Raw genomic sequence first — 21829 nt, forward strand, 5'->3', positions numbered from 1 at the left:
GGATGTCATTATGCTTCCAGAGCCAGAGCTCCCACTCCAGCCACAGATCCTCAGTGCTTGAGCTGAGGATGATCTCTTGGGGGCTGGTGGGATAAATCCCATGACACATCTGAATAATGCTGACTGCACCCTCCAGCAGGAGGGAGGGGTCAAATCCTCTTCCTACAACAGCAGCTTGAAAATTTTTATGTTTCAATGAATTTTTTTTTGTTTCAATGAAATGTCAAAAATCCTGAATATTAGGAGAAATAAATTAAAAATACAAAACTTCAGAAGTATGGAGACATCTTCCCACAATGACTAATTAAACAGAAGACAAAAATTACTACTTCTGGGGAAATAGAACAGCTAATATTTGAAAATAAAAGTAAAAACTAATACTAAAGGCTCCTACACATCTTCATGGACATGAATTTAAGACCTGGAAACAGCTGCTATGTTGGTGGAAGCTATCAACTTTTTTCTAAAATTAAGCCAAGCCTGGAACAATGTTGATTTAAAGCCACTAGGACTTTGCTTACTAGTTTTGATGCTTTTAAATTTTATTGTTTTTGTGTATTGCAACAGAGGAAATCTAATTTTATCTACAGAGGAATGAAGAAGTTATTCCAATGAAAGGCCATTCATTCTGAGCAGGGCTGTGTCTTCTTTAATATGAGAGGATAATTCATAAATGTGGGGTTTCTGTTGTTAATATTTGAAAACAAGAACTTCCTGTAAAGGAAGATATTAATTCAAGACAAGATTATTGGCTTAGAACTTCCAGTTCAAAAAATATTAATATTGAACAACATGCTTGGGCTCCCAGCATTCCATATAGAAAGCAAGTTCTCTAGCTGATTTTAGCAAAAGCATTTACCTCCCATATTTATACCTCAGTAACCACCTGGAAGGCAGCTCTTCATCTGCCAGTGCAAAACAAAAAGTCAAAAACATCTCTTGATTAGAATTTTACAGGAAGGAATTTTACAACTCCACTTACCAAAAATCTTTGTCCATTTATGCTGTGCTTCCTCACGACTTTCTCACAGTCTTTATACTTTAGCTGTCAATGAGAAGATGATTATTGCACCCTTAATTAAAGTAATTAATAAAGGTACTTAAACATATGGCTGGCTTTGAGGAGGTGCTTTCAAGATACCTTTTTGTATGCTATGGCCTGCCTCATTTTGTCCCATAAACATAGATTTTTATGACAAACATTTTTCAGTGGACTTAAAGGTTTTCATCCATTTATGAACACATTATTCCTCACATTTACAAACCACCTCACAGCTGCTTGGCCCAAAGAACTAATTGAAAAATTTGATTACTGTGGTACTGACTGGGATGAGCAGCTGCAGAAGTAAAGCAAAAACCCTGTTATCCAGGAATACTAAAGCTGACTGATCCCAGACACAGAATTCATTGTTGTGATCCAAAAGTTTTCACTTCTGGATGGAAATCTCACTTGTTAATCCTGGAAATGATCTATAATGTTTGTAAAGCTTTCCCACAGTTTTGTTTTCCAGTAGCATTTAGGACAAGGATATGCTCCTCAGAAGCTGCTCATGTACAGCTTGACCACAAAGCAAGACATGACTTTTAAACACTTCCAACAGTTTTACTAAGTTTTTTATTTTCTTCTTTTTTTAAATTTGAACAGTAATAGCATAATGTTAGAACACAATTTATATTTTTTGATGTGGTGTTTTTCTCTTTCAAGTTGATCAGGTCCAAATCAGAAGGAATCCAAAGATCAGGTACACAAAGTGACTTTTGGAGGCTTTGAGACAAAAGAATGACTCTTATTCTGTCTGAAACTTTAGTCAGTGAAAGTTATGCAGACAAACGACCCTGGGATAGCTCTCTAAAGCAGAGGAGCTCTTACAGGGAGCTTTGTGCCCCTGTAGTTCTGTCCCTATTTTCATTTTAAGGTGTAACATTGTAACTTGGTGAATGTGAGAATGGATCCTGGAATGGCAAAACGGATATTTTTATGAGCCACCTTCAGTTATTCATATGATGAAACAGACCTAACTCTGGTAAATATTTTAGGATACAGATTAAAACTGTTGTGCAGACTGATCACTTAAACCTGTAAATAATTTCTTTCATACAGTGAGTGCTATTGTGATGTTACCAGCACAAGTCTGTATGCAAATGGAAGCAACACATCACTGTGATTGAGACCTAACCTCAGTCTTGAAGTTAACTCATTAAAAAAAGCAGTTCATCTATTAAAAATAATATCCCAATATGGAATATCCCAAATATGAACATATTTGCTTTTTCTAAACAAATAAAAAAAAATGGAAATTATTTGAAAATTTGGTTCTTCATTGGTTCATTCATTCTCTGAGTTTCTCTGGGGATAAGATCTGCTCACTTGTGACAGGTGCCCAGAACTGGCTGACTTGGGCTGACATTCTTGTCTTAGCCAGATTTTTTAGATCACTTAAACAACTTCTGCCCTGCTTTAGCTCTCCAAGAGTGGGATGCCATTATCTCTATTCTGGAGAGTGTCTTGATCACTAGAAGGGAAGCACTACAGATAAATGTGCATTCGGTTATGGCAGAACTTACAGTTGATCCTTTTATCACGGTTCAGAGTATCATTATCAGATCTTTCAGAAAGCCGTTTTTCCTTGCCTAATTTCTTGGAAATGGTGGTCCAACTTCCCCCTGCACTGTTGTTCTAATGTTTTTCGTATTTGTCTGAAGTTACCTGTTGATAATGATCTCATCTGTTCCATCTCCAGTTTTTGGTTTCACTTTCCTGTACCACTAACTCCTGCACCCTAAAATTAGGGGCTTTAAGCAGTTTCACTTCTCTGGAGATTTGGTAGACACAAACTCTGTGTTTCATCTGCTCATCTTTATTAAGTAGTTCTGCATTCTACCATCAAACTGGCCTCAACTCCCCAGACAAGACTCTCACTGAGTAATAGGAGCCACTGAAAAAAATAAACTTCACATTATTTCAAAACTAATCCCGAGGTGTTGTAAGTTTTACAGGTCTAGCCACGGATGTGATTAACAGAGACATTCAGAGGCTCATTTGTTACACCGAGCAATTTGGAAAAAAAACATCACTTCTGAAAATCATTGAAGATGAAACAGAAAATTTGTAATCTTCACACCTGAGTGCCTTCCACAGCTGTTAATGTGTGTTACACCAACCAGTACTGTAGTAACATGTTTATTTTCTCTAAGCCATGAGTTTCTCTTATACCCAATATAAAAATCCCTTTCAAGATTCATTTTCACTGACCGGTTGAGCTCAGCTTCTCATTTGACAGCAGTTTTGCTTTTAGTTCTGCAGCGAGCTTTGCCCCATATAAAATATCTGAATTCAGCCCAACCAATGTTACAGCAGTTCATTCCTCCTTCAGAAGAAGATAAAACATGGTCAAACTCACCGTCCTGAAATATTCTGCCAAGTCATCTGGGTCCCAGGTGAGCACGTCGGAGCGGTAGGGGATGTTCCGCAGGTCCATGGTTGGTTTTCTCCCCAAGGCAGTCAGGGAGTGCTCATAGCCTTTCTGCCATGAATTCCCTCTCTCCAAGGAATTCCTTGCCCAACCTCCAGCTGTTTCTGTCAAGGAACTGTTCTGGTCAATTGAAATTATGTTGTGAGTTCGTTCCAGAGCGACACTGCTTCCTCTTGTACAAAATGGTCTCTTCTCAGAAAAGTTTCAGCTAGTCAGCCTTACCACTTCCTTTCTCTGCATATAAATAAGTAAACAAGGAAGCACAGCAGAGGGTTGAAAATGCTCTGCCTGCTATATAGAAGTGCCTATGGACCCTAATTGCTTGTAGTAGCACACATAAATATTTATGTATTTACTCACATTATACATGTATAAAAATATTGTCATCTTATCTGTACAGGTGTGGGTAACTCTTCTGTGCAAGTCCAACCCAGGTAAGCCCCCTCAAAGAAGAAAACATCCACTTAAGAGAAACTTCCTTCATTTATCTCAGCACCTGAAATATCCTTCTTTGTACAATTAAAGGTTATTGTCAAAGCTGTTCATATTGAAGAACTAATGAAGTAACAATGGAACTATAGTCAGCATCCCTTCAAATAAGGAATCACTCAGTGAAACTAAGAAATGTACAAGTTTAGATGAAAAATTATTATGTTGCCATCAAATCAATAGTTCATTTTTTGGCTACTTCTTCCAAGGATTTTTGTATCTGAAAAAGAATCCACAAAACCATATTATTACCACAGGGACATGATAAACTTTCATCTGTCCTGCATAACCAATTCAGGCACTCTCCTATCAGCAGGTCCCTTTGCTGAGATTCCATTGAGTAATTCCAAGTATGTCTGTTTTTCAAAAACAGCCAGCGTGTCCATTCTCGCTTTCCTTGTTGTGGAACCTCCTCCCAAAGCTGTGCTGCTATGAATCCTTGGGCTCACTCCTTCATTAGACTGCACAAAAGGTGGTAATTTCTGAGTTTTCTGGACTAGTAAGAATAGATGCATATTCTGAAGCACTGGGAAGGAAAAGTTCCTCTTCTTTTTATGGAGAAATGCATCCCTCGTCTCCAGTCACTGACGACCTCGTGTCTGCAATCTGCAGGTGTGCTGCATGTGAGTGCATGTATTTGTGGTTAAACTTACAGATCTTCACAGGAAGAGCTTTCCTTTTGAAATTCATGATTTAGAGTAGCTTACTTTTTTCTGGAGAAATTCTGGTAAATGATGGCAGCATGGTATTTAAAACTCTCTGAAATGAAATGGCTGCCACAGCTGTTCTAAGCAGAGCACCATTTACCAAGTGCATGCTACAGCTGTGTTTTCTGGATTCTTGCTTAAAATTACCTGTGTGAATCATCTTAGGCATGTCCTGACAGTATCACAGAAATATTATAACCTCTAGGTCTGGGGATGAAATAGGACCAAATGAACTGGTGACAGAGAATCCCCAAAGGAAAACTTGCTTTGCTGGTGTATTGTCAGCAGTGGTAAAGGGGAGGTTACATAACTGCACCTCAAACATCCCATCACACCCCCTGGATTTCACAGGGAAACAAGCAGGGAGACAGGAAGAAGGCTGTGTCAATTTTCTCATTGCTTTTATTGATGATGTGTTTCATTACCTTCTAATCTGGTTTCTATCCCAAACCCAGTGTAGCAGATCTAATTGCAATTGTGTGACTCCTTATTTGTACTAATATGAAATTAATTAGTCTGGTCAAAATTTATGCTGGTGGTGTTATAGGAGAATTACAGTACCATTTGTTCTGATGCTGAGAAAGGAGGAAATCGATCTCCCAGTCTCAAGAGCAGCTAACACAGAAATTCTAACACATCTATCTATTATTATTTCCTTGCATCCTGCCCATGGCACTGAGTACATCATAGCTACGTGCAGATTTCATGCATTTTTTGCAAAACCCATCTGCACACAAACTTGGGCTCTGTCTTTATCTACAACTTCTGTAATATCATAAACACATCGGATGTGGTGCCCCAGTGAGGCTTGCTGAGGAAACACCACTTTGTATTTTCTATATTTGAATTTTCAGATACAGTCCTACAGCAGCTGGCAATCACATAAAATGGATTTTAAACTCTTGGATTTTCAAAAGCTGAGAAACACTGACTTTACTGCTATTATCAGATATGCATATCTTCTTATTGAGACTTTTTTTCCCCTCTTTTTAAAGAACTTAAAGATGTTTCATAGGTATTTTATAGCCTGCAGTGACACAACCTTCACCCAAAAAAAGTGTCTCCTCAGTAACAGCTGCCAGTGGTAAATTCTTTCTGCTGCAATGATGATCTGGTGATTGATGTTTGAAAATGTGAGACTAAAACCATTTTAGGCAATACAGGGAGGAAATTCACACTGCCTTCAAAGAGCAGCAACGTTTTCCATTTTCTCCCACCTCTCTCTGTGGTCTTCTGTCCCTGCTTTAAGTGGAGTCAAGAGCCTACTTTGAACCACTTTCAGAAGGGTTTATTTTTCTAGAGTAGCTCAAGTTAACATGTCCATATCCCTAGAGCCAAACAAAAAAAAAAGTTCAAACCTTTTTTAATGTAAGAATTTCATCTTCATGTTCAGCTCACTCCCAAAGTGAAGTGGATCCTTATGGACTGGTTTTCTTTTCTCCTGCCCAAATTTGTTTTTAAAAGACTGGGGTAGGTTTTTCCTTTTACCCTGGAAATTTTTATCCTATATAGCCTGTAGTTCCATTTTTAACAAGACATGCCCAATTCCCAGGCTGTATTACCTACCCATAACTGTGAGAGACTGAAATGTCAGTGTTAATTTGGTGCTTTGCTGAGGCCAGACCAAAGGGAGGGAGAGGTTTTGGATGTGTGCTGGACAAACCTCTGTTCATAAGAACAGCCCTGGTGCCTTGGAGGTTCAGATTTGTTCTGAAATTTCAGATATTTTAATCACCCACCTCAGGAGGATGAGCACAACAAAGTGACCTTTGCTTAGCAACAAGCTGGGTTCAGAGCCAGATAAGGGAGATAAGGCAAGCAGACCCTGTGAGGTATGGTATAAATAATGCTGGTTTTACCATGTCACTGTCCTCCCTTCCACACCTGGCTCAGGTGTAAAACTCCCCCCTGGAGAAAATATCAGGAAATTCATATTCACACCTAGATCAATTTGAAAAATAAATTTGCAGGAATGGAACTTCGAGGCTTCTTCCCCACCAGCCCCACAGTGGTGACTGTCAGGTGCAAGAGCAGGGATGGATGGACCCTGAATATGACACTTTAATGGGAACAGCACCTGAGGTAAATGCTAACCAACCTACCTGCCTCTGGAATGTATGGCTTGAATAAAACTGAGACACTGGCTTCAAATTCAATTTCACACAAAGCAAACAAACAAAAAGAAGTGTTATCTATAGGAACTCAACCCTCAGCAAAGATTTTCCTGGATGGAAAAAAAAATACATCAATTGTGTTACACTGAGCAGGTGTCAAGATGGAGTTTAGGCGATTTGAAAAGGCCTGAAATCCTAAAATACAGCCATGGTAGTGATGTGCCTCTGCCCAGGGAGGCAAAGATTTAGTTTCAGATAAGCACTGTTAAAGTGAGAGGCATGGCTTTGAAGCCCAGGAGGAGTAAATTCCACCTTCTTCCCGAGGGAGTGTGCCGTGTGAGCCTGGGAAGAGTTGTCCCACCCCAGACCCTCGTGGGGTATCAGCCCAGGGTGTTGTGAGTGCTTTGTGCCCCTGGGGTTTCTTCTTTTCTATGTTCCTATTTGTCCCCGACCTTAAACTCCACCCCAGCTCTGCCGCACAAAACCCACCACTCTGCCTCTGTTCTGCATTCTGTCTCTTGAGTTTAAGCTGAGTTTGTTCCGGTGTTGAATAAATGGTTTCTGGAGATTAACCAAGCAGAGACTCGTCCCACTGAGTCCCATGTTGGTCACCAGAATCCAGAACCTCCCTGGACTTGATCCTGCAGCTGCAGAATGCAGCACTGTGGAGTGCTAAAGTCCTGTAAAAAATAAGGCAAGTACTTAGAGATATTCTAGCAAGAGAAGTTTTCTTGGTTTACATGTTTTATTCCACTCTGTTTGGGTCATATGTGACATAATGTGTCTTGTTAGTCCAGAAATGCTGCAAACAAATGCAGAGAGCACTTAGACCTCTACTGAGGAAAGACTGAAAAAAATGCTTTCTAAGTCTGAGAAAGGGAAGTTGGAGATGAGGGAAGGAAAAAAGGAGATAAACTTTGTGATTTTGGGTGATAGCAGTCAGTTATTCTCATAACCTGTGAAGGACTCTGCTACCAAGAAAAGCTGCTGCAGGTTTGAGAAGGAGGAAATGGGGACAGAACTCTCCTCCAGTATTTGGGCTGCTCAGGGCAGTTCAGCAGATCAGTTCAGGAGCTGCTAAACAGGATCAGCTGTACTGTGACACAAAAGGGGCAAAAAGAACACGTGGGAATGATGTTCTGTTTTGGACATGACCCTTCTGTACTAACAGTGTCTTCCAGGTACAGAACTCTGCCAGTGAACACACCAGTTTTGTACCTGAGGTCACCAGTGTGACAGAGACATTGGAGCTTAAGGTAAAGATGAAGCAAGTTAAAAACACCCTTTAGTCTGGGCTAACTGCTCAAACCCTTTCCACCTGTGCTGTCAAAAAGCACAGATTTCCTCCCCCAGCTCCAGGCCAGCCTGCTGTCCAGGGGAGCTGCCAAGACCTTGGCTCTGCAAGGCTCCAGTTACCCCCAAGGCTTTTTCCCACCTGCCCAGCTCCCTTTTGCCTTTACAGCTCCTGCTCTGGCTCCCACCCGATCCCTGTCCCCTCTGCACCACTGCAGGATTGGGCTGTGCTGGGAACCCTCCCAGCTCGACTGGAAACCAGAGGCTGTGGGAGCTGCTGTCCCTGGATGGAGCTGGAGCCTGAGGAATTCCCATTCAGTGCTTCCGTAACAGGCTCTCCATTTGCTTTGCCTTCTTTTGGGTTTTGGTATGGTGTGGTTTGGGGGTTTTGGTACAGGTTTATTAAAAAAACCAAAAATTATTCTCTTTCAGCAGCGATGCCAGAACAAAAGTTATGTTTTTTGTTTCATTTAAGCTTTTTAAACAGCAGTATTTCAAGTCTATCCAACTATTGTGACAGCTAAAGATATGATTTTATTTTTTTAACTCAACCCATTTTTCTATTTTAATCAAATGAACTATTGACATCCATTAACAGTTTATTGGCTCTGAGTTTCTAAGTGATCTCCTTTTATTCAGTCGGGCAATTGTTTGCTAACCTAAACAATGCTACTTTGTAACTTTAATTCTATAGAAACTTGCAGAGTTTATACTGTAAACTGGTTGCCAACGTGGGATTTGAGTCGTTGTTGCAGTTGAAATGTTCCTGTCCATACACAATCTCAGAACTGGATTCTGATCCTAATACATTTCCAATTCTCTAAATATTTCAACAGCTTGCTGACCAGTGAGAAAAGCACTTGTGATTTTGCAATGCTGTGAAAAATAAAAAACTTCTATAACTTTTCCACTAACATATATTCATTTCAGACCTTCTCAGGTTTTGTCAATCCTGAAAGTTTTCAAGAGTGAATTTCACAGACCAGAAAATAGACAGGTGACTTGAAGAAAAATGCTGCTAGCCACCATCATCTTGTGTATAGTTTTGTTTTTAATGTCAGTTTTGTTTTCAATCTCTTTGTGTTCCTCTCTATGACTGCCTTAGAGTTTCCAAGGAGCTGAATTGTTGAACACACCTTGCTTTTCAACTTTTCATTGTTATCTTCAAAATACAGTGTATTCATAAGAGGCATTTTTTTTTTTCCTTATAAAGAAGAATGTTGCATATATTTTAAGTTGTACACATGTATTGTACTATGAGTGGATTTAAGACAATTCCTTTTATCCCCTGGCTTATTATGGAGGAGAGCCAGCACAGGTCAAAAGTCCATTGGAGCAGTCCTGATCTGTCAGGTCTTTTCTCTGAGATGTGGATTAAATTAACAGCAGAGTAGGATCTCACCTCGATTGTACTTTCTATTCACATAAGGGAATAACTGCAGCTGCTGTTTTCCAGAAAAATGTCAGAGGATTAAAATGGATAAAAAATATATTAATGTTTTTCTCTTTTATCTCCATCCAACAAATAAAATTTGAGATTGTGTAGGAGAGAAAATTCAATCTCATTTTGCCATCTAGTGGCAACACTTTGCCTTGCTGAGATGCATTTCAGAAAAGCAAGTTGATGTTAGCTAGAGGTGGGTATGAGTTACTAATTCTTTGGAAAACTCAGTCATTTTTCTACTTAAAATATTAAGAAGCCTAGTTACATTTTATAGCAGCACTGCACAAATAGGCACATTGCTAAAGTGAATTTCCATTTGCAGGTGAGCAGAACCTATTTCATTAATCCAGTGTTTTGTCATGTCTTTATGAATCTGGCTCACTAGTGACTTTTTTACCTTGGATATGAATCATTAACTTCCCTTTCTACTTGCTCTTGGATTTTTACCAAGACAATGGTACAGCCAAGCAGTTTAGAAATATAAAGGACAGCTCAAGGCAGACTGGCTGGACAAGTTATTTCTTCCTTCCTAAGGAGAAAACCCAAAACTTTTTAACTTATTTTTTTTTATTATTTTTAATCATTATAATTTTGTATTAATTTTCTGTTTCTTTGCTATGATTTTTTGTGTGTGTCTGCATTTCAAGGTTTTTAGTAATATTTCTTTTTCCTCTTCCCACAGTTTGGTGAGATACTGCTCATTATCTGGACCTGCAAGATGATATGCTTTTGGGACCTTAGGGAATAAGTGAGTATAGCCTGGTAAGTGACAATGCTGTGGAGGGTTTGGAATTATTCTTTGAGGTTTGGACCAGGGGGGCTGCATTCTTCTGTGCCAGAAGTGCTGAGCTGCCACAGCAGGAGTAACCTGAGTTATTGTTAATAGATCCATTGGGGAGCATTAGAGGTGAAATGATACTGAATGAGCAGTGTTTGTAAATAAAAATATGTAGGGTCTATTTCAGAACCATTTAGAAGCAGTGGAAAGCAGAGATGTAGCCATTCCAGTTATTATCTATAGTAATGCAACAATATAAAAGCATAGGAATAACAGGTAAGAAAATGTATTAGAAAGAAGAGGGAAGGGTAAGAGTAGAAAGATCTCACCACCCATGGATGCAGTAACTAGACTTGACTGAAGAGACTTGATTATTCCGATTTTGAAGTCTGGTGGTCTGAGTGATGGTCACAATCTTGGTCCATCAGGGGTGGGGGAAAGCCCAGGAAACACCAGTGTCAGTGGGTTGATACACATTTAGATTTAGACACAACACATGGCTACCTCCCCTGGGGAGGGGAATTTTGCACTGTCTGAAGGGTCTTTGATGCTTTATGACCCCTTTAAATCATGACCCTGCCTCTCACTTGAGCAAAGTTGAGCCAGTTATTCCCCATGAGAAGGGATAAAAGCCCTCAGTCCCAAGTGGGTGAATGTCCCATGTGAATGTCACTCTTCTTTGGGGCAGGGGGAGGACACTGGCATGAAAACAAGCACCATGGTCTGTCTGGCCTTCTCCCTCATCTGGCTCAAACCCCAGAGCCTCTGGTGGTGGGTGTGCACCCCCTCTGTCCCATGCAGATCAGGTTTTGAGCCACCAGAAGAACCAAATACATTGGTTTGGATGGCATGAAGACAAGTCAAAGGTTAAAACCAAGCAAAAGAACATATAAACTCAAAGGAAAGTGTGAATATGTAGAAACTTTTATGAATATGCATGTACCCCTGAAATGTAATAGTATATAAAACATGTTGTTTAAGCTAAGGATGTGCTTCTGGCAGATAGCCAATGTCAGGAAAACTAATCCACAAACACCAGAGGTTTATGCCCAAAAAGGAAACAGAGGAGTCCTTCTACTTTATTCGAATAAAGGGAGAGGCCCCTGGGATCTCTCAAATTTTTGGATGACGAAGCCTCCTTTTTATCCCAATTTCCCGGTCGCATTTCCCTCTTTCCCCATTGTCTGAGGTACTTGAGAGGTCCAGACTTCCCGGAATGCCTGATACCTGAGATTCCCCTCTAATGTATAACCCTCCCTTTTAATTTTTAATTCTTACGGAATTTATGGGGTTTTTTCCCCATTGTTTCCTTCATCTTTCAATATCCAATTTCATTTATCAGCAATCCTACAGTCTGTTTATAAAGGCAAGTATTTTTTTTCCATTTTCCCATTGTTTATCTCTCAGTGCTAGTTTTATCTACCCACGGCTTGTTTGTAAAGACAAGCCCATCATTCCTCTCAGCAAGCACCCCAGCGCCGCATTTTATCCATTATTAAAACTTTAAAATTGTGTAGAGTGGGTTTTGTTTTCCGCGGTCCGGGGTGGAGCGGGGCGGGGGGCGGAGCTGCCTTTTCCCCCGGCCGGGCCGAGGGAAGGGCAGAGAGCTCCGGAGCGGCGCCGATGCAGCGGCAGGTGAGCGCTGTGGGGACGCGGGGCAGCCCCGGGCGGAGGAGCGGAGCCCTGGAGCCGTGCTCACCTCAGGGATCCTTTCCCGTGGGGAGGGGACAGCCACGGCCCCGGCTGGGAGCACAGGCAGGGCTGGCCGCTCCGCCGGGCTCCCCGGGGCCGGGGGTGCGCGGAACCCCCGCTCGCAGCACCGGGGGCAGCGCTGAGAGCCGGCTCCTGCCTCCCCACACAGCCCAGGCACCCCTCGGGCCGCTTCCCTGGGCTGGGACCCATCGCGGGAGCCACGGGGCCGGGCCACGAGGCTCTGGGGAGCGAATGGGGCTGGGCTTCTATCCCGCTTTGCGCTTCCCGCGCTCATCACAACTTGGTTTTTAATCTTCGTGAAAGATGAAACCCCTTGGAGGTGGAGATGCCATCTGTTGGCATTCGCTATTAGCTGGAGAACTTTTTACCTCGGTCCTTTCCCGCTGAGGTATCTGATAAGAACCATTGGCTAGCTCCTAATGCTGATTAGGAAGGTCCTAATGGATCTTTCAATTGATACAAATCACTTGTTGCCGAGTTTCTTTCGTTTGCTAGGACTCCAGCACCCATACATAGTGCTCCCAATTCTGTCCCCAGCACAGCTCCTCCTGTCCCCGTGATGGTTTTGGAGGGGTCAGGCTCTGGCCGTGCAGCCCTGCCCACCACCGTGCACAGGGACTAGACACAAGTGGCAGCTTTCATTGCAGAGATACTGACCTGCATTGTTAACTCCACTGCTTTGAGAATCGCTTAAACAAATTAAATGGCACCTGTTTGGGCTGGTATATTTGATGGCATAGCGTCCACTTTTAGAAATTTGTGGAGATAAGATTTCACCGATCTTATCAGGAGCCTGGGAGATAGTGAAATGCATTGCGAGGTTTAAATTCGTTTTTGTCGTGCCAGAATGTATTACTCACAGTTGTGGATATATCTCCACTAAAACTTCCCTTTCATATTTTGTGTCAATATTGGAAGCTGAGTAAATGAATTTCCCCCTTTTTAGTTGAAAGTTGTGCTTCACATATTACGGTTATATTTCCCTCTGCTAAATTCACGTTGTTATGCTGAGCTCCTAAATTTGTACAATTATGGCTTATTCGTTAACAATGGTCATTGAAATGCACAATTACATTTTACAGCCATTACCACAGTGACCATTAGAGATGGAAAACTTGAAGGTTCCCATCCAGTGGGTCAGGTTTGGTGATTTATGTCTGATTCATTCTGGTGCTGATTCCTTCAGTGAGGAGAATAAGCAGTCCTTCAATGGATAATTTGATATTTAGTGGAAATAGTGCTGGCATCATTTCTTTTCTGAAAAAGTAAAATAATACAAGTCTTGGTGGGGTTTGTTATTATCACACTAAAACCAGGAAAAAGCTACCTTGCACTAAATCTTTTTTTTTTTTTTTTTCCACTGCTATCCTTCGTTTCCGAAGTGTGGCCGGAGAGTCAGTTAGTTTTAAATTAAATTTAAATTAATTTAAAATAGGTAATTTTAATTTATGTGACTTTTACTGGAACAGGTGGTCCTGATTGTAAAGTGGCAAATGTTCCCTTTGAATGGAAGGTGAATCACCTCACTCAGGGTTTGCATAAAGTGCTCGTGCAGGACACAGACAATATTTAACTCGTGTAAAGTACCCTGAGTATCCCCGGCTGTGTGTATGGCTTTTCTATAGGCCATTAGCTCATGCTTCCATTTGACTGGGGCAATTTGGGGTGTGGAAAACCCATTGAATTCTGCCTTCCTGGCCCATTTGTACCTATTCTGTGGAATATATGAGTCACTGCTCAGACTAGAGGTGATTTTCCCATTTAGAAGATCTCTGTTCTGTCTCCTGAAATGCAGTCGAACTAAACAATGAAAATACCATTGCTCAGGGCCAATTTGAAGCAAATTGGTAAAAACCCATCCTGCTGTAACCAGATGTTGGGAGTGTACTGCTCCTGTTGGAAATGATACAGCTTTTAAATTTTTTTATTAACTTTACTCAGGGGTTTCTTTCATCATTGCCCCGGGGGAGGAGAACGGCAGTTTTTGGAATTCTTGAAAATCATCCTTGATTATATAATTCTTTCCACTCCTGTTTTCTTGGTGGACGACCTGTAAATCCTAGTTCTAGGGAACGGTCAATTAGTCTGACATTACATGTAGAATTCTTGGTATCACCATGAAAATTACTCCATCCCACATCTCACTAATATGGGTGAGATGTGGGGTGGAGTGAATTTCACGGAGATACTAAAATTCCATGCAATTAGTGTTGCTCAGGTGGGGATTTTCCTGTGTTCTAAAATTTCAGTAACACTCCTGGCCAATTGTTCGTTAAAGGCTGCGCCTTCTCTAATTTCATCTCTTTTTGTAACAAGACTTCAGGAGATGAAGTAAATTTTCTAATCTGCACAATGTCAGGAGCACTTGGAGCCCGCATAAGCATTAGCTAAGCTTTCTCCTCCAACTTCTGTTTTCCTTTCTGTCCTCCTGTAACTGCCCCAGCTGCTGTTCTGTTTTCAAGGACAGTAATAACTCAGCTGCTTTCCAGTTGTCAGTTCTTGTTACTCTTTAATATTTTATTTACTGGAAGGCAACCTTCCCCTACCCCAGGTTGCTCCAACCTGGCCTTGAACACTTCCAGGGATGGGGCAGCCACAGCTTCTCTGGGCAATCTCTGCCAATACCTCACCAGCTTCACAGGGATGATTTTCTTCCCAATATTCAATGTAACCCACTGTCTTTAAAGCTGTCGTGATGTACTGGGTCACCTTGGCTCTGTGCTCCAGCTCCCTCTTGTGGCACCAGGCAGCTGCTGCCTGTGCTTTGGCTTTCCAAGCCTTGCAGGGCCGTAGGAAACTTGAAAAAGAGTTGTTGACTTTGGGCTCTAACAAAGTTGCTAGACTTAGAGTTAAGTCAGGTGGAACAGGCTCAGACAGTGCTTGGGATGGGAGTGTCAGGAGGCTCCTCAGGTTCCCTGAGAGCAGCGGGGTTCCTGTGCCCCTCCACAATGCTGCCTGGCAGTGGATCTGGCAGTTCCCTCGTGGGGTTGGGATGCTCCCAGCTGGGAGGCTGAAAGCTCATTGCTCACACAGTCACCACCGTCATCTCCTCCTTCAGATGTGGAGCAGCGGAATCAACGAGGCCGGTAAGATGGCCCTGCTCGCCTGGGAGAAGGAGACCGGCATCGAGCTGGTGCAAATCAACGGGCAGAGGTACTACGGAGGGCCCCCCCCAGGTACGTCAGGAGAGCAGCTCGGCCGCGGCGCCCCGGCAGCGCGGCGGGGCTCGCCACATCCCCGTGTCCCCGCAGGCTGGGTGGGCGGCCCGCCGCCGGTCGGCACCGAGGTGTACATTGCCAGGCTGCCGCAGGACGTCTACGAGAACACCCTGATCCCGCTCTTCGAGAGCGTGGGGAAGCTCTACGAGTTCCGCCTCATGCTGACCTTCAGCGGGCTCAACCGCGGCTTCGCCTACGCCAGGTACGCGTCCTGGCAGTGCGCCCGCAGCGCCATCGCCACCTTCCACCGCTTCCAGCTGCGCGAGGGCTGCGCCATCGTGGTGTGCTGGAGCACGCAGAAGCGTGAGCTCCTCATGAACGGCCTGGCTGCATCGGTGAGCCAGCAGGAGCTGGAGGCCAGGCTGCAGGAGGTCACTGAGGGGATCTGCAGTGTCACCCTGTACGCCAGCCCCCGCCAGAGACAGGCCAAGCTCGCTGTGCTGAAGTACAGGTCGCACAAGACTGCTGCCCAGGCCAAGAAAGTCCTGATGGAAGGTGAGTGGTGCTGAGGGATGCTGCTTGGGCTCGTCTTCCTGGTGTCTTGCACCTCCAGGCTTGGCTGAAAGGTGACTTCAGCCTTGAGACACCCCTTGCTCTCCCTGTGTCCTGTGGGAGGCCAGCTGCCCTTAGTGCAGTTGATTTCCAGCAGTCCTGCTGGTGATGGAATGAAGGGACTGCTGGAGGTTTCCAGGAAGCTGCCTGGTCAGAGCAGGAGCATCACCAGTACCAGTTCAGGGCATCCAGAACATTAACCAAGTTATTAAACCTTTCCTGAGCTGCCCAACCCCTCAGTGTCCCTGAAACTCACCTGATGTAGCTGCTCAGTCCCTCTGAGCCCCATCCCATGATTGCAATGCCCTGATGTGACACACTTGCCAGACATCCAACTGGGACCTCCAAAGTCCTGGTTTGTACCCATTCATGCCCCAGCTGAGAGGAGCATTTGGCTTTGGTATCTGTTCACCTTGGCCCTAAATTCAAGCTGCCCCTAAAATCCTGAAGATCACTGTAAGGGATGGGATGCAATGGGATGGAATGGTGCTGGAGCATCTCCTGTCTCCTAGGGAATCTGAGGCTTGGGGAAGCAGGGATGAAGGTGGACTGGCTGGACCCCCGACTGAAGCAGAAGCTGCAGCTCTGTGAGGAGGAGCCATCGTCCAGCTGGGTGCAGGGAGGCAAGAGCCTGGAAGTGCCCAGGCTGACAGCCCTGCCTCTGTCGCTGCAGAACGTGCTGGAACACCTGAACATGGTGTGCTGGAAGCATCGCCTGAGGACACCCCTGTTCATCATCAGGTGTGTCCAGGTGAACCCCAATGGGTGGCAGCGGTTCTGGTACCAGGTGGTGATCCCGGATTACCACGTGTCCATCAGTGGCTTCACTTGGGTCTTGCCAGACAGGCAGGGCCAGAGTGAGCATGAGAAGGCCAAGATGGCAGCAGCCCTGCACACTCTCAAGGTGTTAGGTGAGTCCTTGGTAAGTCCTTGCATAGACAACTCCTTGTCTTTCCCAAAGTCTTGAAGAGTCTCGTGGGGATTGGAGCTGTGGCACTTCTGGGGCAGGGAGGGACCCAAGCTGGCAGGCAGGGCTGAAACACTGTCACCTCAGAGCTGTGGGTGGGATTCCTGTTTGGAAGCACAGGATGCAAGAGGAAGAGGGTTTGGGGGCAGGGCCTGACGCTTCCCTCTCCACTGCAGGGTGCCAGCTGACCTAGGAAACTGCTCTGCCAGAGCCTCGATTGAGCCTGAGCCCTGCTGGGGTCCTGGCCCTGTTCCAGCTTCCCTTCAGGTTGTTTGCATCGGTTTGCAATGGCTGCTGTCCTCGTTCCTGGGCAGCCCTTGAGTTGGTTCAAGTTTTGGGTTGTTGGTTTTTCTGCCAAGTTTGGCTTCTGTTAAGCTGGTTTGTGTTGCGTTGGAGGGGCAGATCCTGGAGAAGCAGCAGCTCTTGGAGGGGCTGCCAGCACTGGATGCCAGTGTGATGTAATTCCTCCACTGGCACGGCTGGTTCCTGAGGAACAGCCTCGGGGGAGGACAAGGCCACACACAGGGAGTGTCCCAGTGGTCTGGAGGAGCTGCTGTGTGGCGAGAGGAGTGCCTGTAACCTGTTTGCATAGTGAGGAAGCAGCTGTCCATGAATGTCCAAGAAGTGTTACCAGCTGTCCATGAATGATTCCTCAGGAGTGGGAGGTTAGGTCATATGTTGTTCTTTTGAGATTAAAGAGTTCTGGAAAGCACCGGCTGTGTCACATCATCTTTTCCTCCTGTATCCTCAGCTCCCTGTCAAGTGCATCTCTCCACACACCAGGAAAGGCAATTGGAAGGGATAGGGTGGGATTTGGTGCCTTCAGAGCCTGGTAGGCCCATTGTGTGAGAAGCAGCATTCCCTGGCACCTTGATCTTCATTGTCTTCTACTCACTGGGCTCTTTCTGGCCAGCTTTTGATACCCCTCAGGCTCCTCTTGAGTGCTTTCTCATGTCCTCCCCAGTGAACCTCTGTGACATCCGGTAACACCTTGCTGGCGGTTAGGGTTTGTCCTTTTGTTTCTCTCTGTCTTAGGGAATTATCCCCCATTTTTGTTGCTAAGGAACAATAACCACTCCAAGGGAGGCTGCTGCCTTCCTTAGCAGACACCTGTCTTTCAAACCAAGACACCCTTTTATGCTCTCCAGGGACTCCAGGTGTCTCAGCTCCAGGAATGCCTCTGGCCATGTCCCAGCAGGTGCAGCACAAACCTGGGGGCTGCAGTTGGTGCTCCAAGGGGTCCCAGGCAAAGCTGGGAATTAGCTGAGGGATGTGAGCCACAGCCAGGAGTAGAAATCCTGGCAGAACTGCCCCAGATCCTCCCTGTTGGCCAGCAGGTGCAGGGGGTCCTGCAGGGGCCTTGGCTGCAGTGTCCAGCAACATCTGACACTGTTCCAGGCCCTGCAGCCACTGCCCACTCTGCTCATCCCCAGGGAAGAACCTAGGACCTTCTATCCCAGGAGCGATCCCTGCCCCCCTCTCCCCCTCATGGCACACTGTGATGCACATCTGGACCTACCAAGTCCTTTTAGCAGCACCCAAATCCCATCCCTCTTCTTTTTGGAGATCCCCAGGATCCTCCGAGAGTCTTTTGGTACACTCTTTTAAGTTCTTTTTTGTACTCCCTGAAAGTCTGTCTGTCCCTCTTGGGACAATCCAGGAGTCCTTGCCTCATCCTGAGCCAAACCATCAGCACAAGGCACTGGGAAATGAAAGGCACTGGGTTTATTTCTAACAGAGCTTAAGTCTTAACAACAAAATAAACCAATTAATAAACAAATTGACCTGCTGGGCCAGCAGGGCAGGAAAGCAATGAATCTGTGTGGCCTGGCCAGGCACCCCCAGACCCCATGTCACCCCCTCACCCCTCCTGAGAACTTTCCTGTCTCCCCCCACCCCAGGACCCCCAATACACCAGCAAACCCCAGCATTACCTCCTGCCCTCCCAGTGCTGCATCCCCCACCGGAGCCTCCCAGCTAGAGGGTGAGGGTTACGTGCCCCCGTCTCAGAGCCACTCCCCATCCATCAAGGACCCCAGTCAGGGACCCTTCCCAGTCCCTCCCCAACCCCAGCCTGTGTCCCCAGCCCGGGGCCACCCCCGGCTCCTCCGAGCCGCCATAACCGCTGTCCCCTGCTCGGACACGCGCACAGCCCAGCTTGAGTGGCAGCCCTAGGAGCCAATCAGAACGCCAGCGCCCTGCCCAGCGATACCGCTCGCACTACACTGAGGCCACGCCCCGCAGGCGGGCACTCCCAGGAGCCGCGGCTCTGATTGGCCGCGCCCCGCGATAAGCGCCGCAGAGCTCCGCCCCCGCGCCGGGCGGGGCAGCAGCGCTGAGGGGGCGGCCCCCGGTCCCGCGCGGCCGCTCAGTCGCTGTCGCTGTCGCTGCTGTCACCGCCCTCCCCCACCGCCGCCTCCGGCTCGGCCTCGTCCCGCAGGTCAGCGAAGAAATCCTCCCCGCTGCCCAGCGCCTTGCTGCTGAGGGCGCGCAGCGGCCCGCCCTTCTTCTTCTTCCGGCGGTAATCATCGACCACCATGGACCCGAGCGCCGACACGTCCCAGAACTTCACCTTCTGGTCGTGGCCGCTGCTGGCCAGGAGCTTCCCGTCCGCGGCCACGGCCAGCTGCTCGATGGGCTCGCCCAGGTGCTGCCCCACGCAGCCCAGCACGCGGTTCGGCAGCACGTTCACCGCCCTGGGCACGGCACGGGGCACTGAGGGCCCTGCAGCGCCCGGGGACGCCGTCTGCCCTCCTGTCCTGTGTGCTGGGCAAGGCTGATCCTGTCCCACACCCTCCTCATTCCATCCCTTCCGCATCCCTCACCTCCCCATTCCTCTCCATCCCATCCTCCACAATCCCCATCTCACCCCCTCCCCATCCCACCCCATCTCCAGCCCACTCTTCTCCCCTTTCTACCCCACCACCCTCCCCTCCCTATCCGATCTCACCCCCCACAAACCTTCCTGATCCCATGTCCTTCCATCCCTCTCCACTCCCCCTCACCCCATCCCACAGCTCCCCATCCCTCCCCACGGCGCTCCCCTGACCTGATGACTCCATCCAGGGACCCCACGCACACGATGCTGTCTGTGATGGGCACCATGCAGTCAATGGTCTCTGCCCTGAGCGCAAAGCGGTCGCTGGCGGCCCCGAAGCCGTCCCAGTTGAAGAGGTAGATGGTGCCTTCACTGGAGCCACACGCCACCTTCCTCCCCCTCTAGGCACGAGAGAGGGCAGTGAGGCAGAGGCAGAACAAAAAACTGGAGCAAGGACAGAGGGCAATGGGATCCTGCTCCACGTCGGGGAGCAGTGCCAACCTTCATCAGCACCACAGACGTCAGGTCCCCGTTCTGCGGCTCCGAGAGCAGCTCAAAGCGCCGTCTCTTCACGTTGAAGACGCCCAGGGTGCCATCACCACTGTGGGAAGGGACACGTGAGCACACAGCACTCCAGCCACGAACAGACACAGGGAGCCCAAGACCACGAAACCCCTCCGGTACCTGGCTGTCAGTAGGATCTTCCCGTTGCCATCCACAGTCATGGCACTGATGTATTCCTCCTGCTGCCGTGCCTCCAGGATGGCGCTGCCCTTGCGCAGGTCCCACACCTTCACTGCCCCGCCTTCGTCACCCGTGGCAAAGACGTGGTTGTCGATGGGCAGCACGCAGTTGAGGGCCGACCTGCAGAGACCCCGGCCCCACACCCCCGCGGTCACTCGGGCTCTCCCTGCCCGGCCCAGGGCTGTGTGGCCCTGTCGCGGGAGGGAAGGGGACAATGCCCCAGCCGTTCTGCCCAGAATGAGCCGCCTGTACGGACTTACTCGTGGGCCTTGGGGAAGCGCGTTTCCAGCCGTCCCTCCTCCGCTGTCAGGATGTGGATGGACTTATCCTTGGACACGGTGAAAAGCTCTGGAGAGCCGCGTTAGTGCCCCCCCGCCCGGCGTGCCCCGGTGCCAGCCCACGTCCCCCGCACTCACTCTGCCCGTCCTGGGAGAACGCCACGTCCCGGCACGACTTGAGGTGATGTCCCGAGGACCAGAGCTGCCGGTTCTCCCCCTCGGTGCAGGAGTACGAGTACCTGCCAGCACGGGGAGTGCTCGCCGGGACCCGCGGGCGGCCGGGGAGCTCCGCCGCCGGTGCCCAGCGGGTGCCAGAGCCGGGACCCCCTCCCCAGCCCCGGCCCCACTCACAGGTACACGTCGCCGTCCACGTCCCCCGCGGCCAGCAGCGGCCGCGCCGGGTGCAGAGCGATGGCGTTGGCCGTGGCCTCCAGACAAATGTCCTCGGGAGTGTCCCGCACTCGCGGCTCCCGCGCCGCCGGCTCCGGGGACTCCTGGGGCTCCTGAGGAGAGCGGGGCCGTGGGACCGGGGCCGGGGGCTCCGGCGTCCCGCAGCCCCACGCGTGCTCACCTCCTCCATGGCGGCCGCCATGGTGCCCTGCTGATTTACACGGCCACGCCTTCATTTACATAAACACCGCCCCTTTGTTTACATGGGGCCGCCCAGCCGCGTCTCCAGCGCTGCGGGCCCGGCCCGGCCCGGGGGACACCGGCTCGGGGGACACCGGCTCGGGGGACACCACCTCGGGGCTCCAGCCTGCTGGCGCCCATGGCCCCCTTTCACCAGGTCGCTCCCCACCCACCTCATGTTTTCCTGTTCTTTAGCGCGTCACCATTGGGAGCTCCACAGGCTCCTTAATTCGCACCACAGGGTCCTTAGGTCATACTGTCATCCCCTCTCTCTGTTCCCAGGGGAGGGGGCAGCCAGGGGGCAGGTAGCACTTCGGCCCCTTGCAGGGCCTGCAGGGATACCCCCTAAAGACCCCAGCCCAGCCAGGGACCACCAGCAGCACCCCTGCCCGAGGGGCCAGCCCAGCTCCCTGCTGGCCCCAACGCACACACCCAGAGCAGCCCTCTGCCAGCCCTCAGAGCAGCAGAGAATGCTCATTCAGGTCATTGCACTTGCTGTACCCTGCCCAAGGTCCTATTTCTTCCCCTTGCCCTGAGGCACAGAATGTTCACCTGGGATTATTGCTTCCAAATAGACTTGTCAATTTTATCCAGGGATGCTGCCCCCAACC

The 21829-nt window shown here is 47.9% G+C and overlaps 3 protein-coding genes across 40 annotated transcripts in view; 1 reads left to right on the forward strand and 2 right to left on the reverse strand.

Moving 5' to 3' along the window:
- LCP2 (lymphocyte cytosolic protein 2) overlaps positions 1–4340 on the reverse strand; it is a 27817-nt gene extending 23477 nt beyond the window's left edge. The window contains exons 1-2 of the mRNA XM_086851358.1: positions 3402–4340; positions 983–1045 (exon numbers count right to left, since the gene is read on the reverse strand). Coding sequence (XP_086707484.1) covers positions 983–1045; positions 3402–3479 — 141 coding nt within the window. The 5' untranslated portion in view covers positions 3480–4340. The remainder of the gene's footprint in view (positions 1–982; positions 1046–3401) is intronic.
- DND1 (DND microRNA-mediated repression inhibitor 1) lies at positions 2471–17460 on the forward strand. Of its 38 annotated transcripts, XM_086851387.1 has the most exons (13): positions 2990–3438; positions 3874–3907; positions 4336–4585; positions 6414–6501; positions 6640–6751; positions 7955–8039; positions 8246–8443; positions 9007–9073; positions 10203–10282; positions 15070–15187; positions 15263–15724; positions 16294–16522; positions 16925–17460. In XM_086851387.1, the coding sequence occupies exons 10-13, from the start codon at positions 15070–15072 to the stop codon at positions 17067–17069; spliced, it is 954 nt and encodes a 317-aa protein (XP_086707513.1). In that variant the 5' UTR covers positions 2990–3438; positions 3874–3907; positions 4336–4585; positions 6414–6501; positions 6640–6751; positions 7955–8039; positions 8246–8443; positions 9007–9073; positions 10203–10282; the 3' UTR covers positions 17070–17460. The 38 variants fall into 38 exon arrangements, with proteins under 38 accessions (XP_086707500.1, XP_086707513.1, XP_086707518.1 ...); XM_086851392.1 differs by lacking the exons at positions 4336–4585; positions 6414–6501; positions 6640–6751; positions 8246–8443 and having other exon boundaries at positions 3375–3438; positions 7965–8039; XM_086851374.1 differs by lacking the exons at positions 4336–4585; positions 6414–6501; positions 6640–6751; positions 8246–8443; positions 9007–9073 and having other exon boundaries at positions 2471–3438; positions 16294–16692.
- A 1533-nt stretch (positions 17461–18993) lies between these two features.
- Positions 18994–21200, reverse strand: WDR55 (WD repeat domain 55). Its single transcript, XM_086851359.1, has 8 exons — positions 21160–21200; positions 20940–21091; positions 20727–20827; positions 20571–20658; positions 20251–20430; positions 20068–20167; positions 19798–19967; positions 18994–19444 (listed from the first exon to the last, which is right to left on the reverse strand). The coding sequence occupies exons 1-8, from the start codon at positions 21178–21180 to the stop codon at positions 19117–19119; spliced, it is 1140 nt and encodes a 379-aa protein (XP_086707485.1). The 5' UTR covers positions 21181–21200; the 3' UTR covers positions 18994–19116.
- Positions 21201–21829: the final 629 nt, after the last annotated feature.

This window comes from Cyanistes caeruleus, chromosome 15 (assembly GCF_971803275.1).
Source record: "Cyanistes caeruleus chromosome 15, bCyaCae1.hap1.1, whole genome shotgun sequence".
In the NCBI taxonomy this organism is placed as follows: Eukaryota; Metazoa; Chordata; class Aves; order Passeriformes; family Paridae; genus Cyanistes; species Cyanistes caeruleus.

What these genes read in the sequence shown, in the direction of transcription:
- DND1 (XM_023936240.2), top strand. An exon ending in CTACGGAGGGCCCCCCCCAG is followed by an intron (nt 15,188 to 15,262) that starts GTACGTCAGGAG and finishes GTGTCCCCGCAG; the next exon opens with GCTGGGTGGGCGGCCCGCCG. An exon ending in CAAGAAAGTCCTGATGGAAG is followed by an intron (nt 15,725 to 16,293) that starts GTGAGTGGTGCT and finishes CCTGTCTCCTAG; the next exon opens with GGAATCTGAGGCTTGGGGAA.
- WDR55 (XM_086851359.1), bottom strand. Translation starts at nt 21,180, where the DNA reads ATGGCGGCCGCCATGGAGGAG. An exon ending in TGGCGGCCGCCATGGAGGAG is followed by an intron (nt 21,092 to 21,159) that starts GTGAGCACGCGT and finishes CGCTCTCCTCAG; the next exon opens with GAGCCCCAGGAGTCCCCGGA. An exon ending in GTTCTCCCAGGACGGGCAGA is followed by an intron (nt 20,659 to 20,726) that starts GTGAGTGCGGGG and finishes GCGGCTCTCCAG; the next exon opens with AGCTTTTCACCGTGTCCAAG.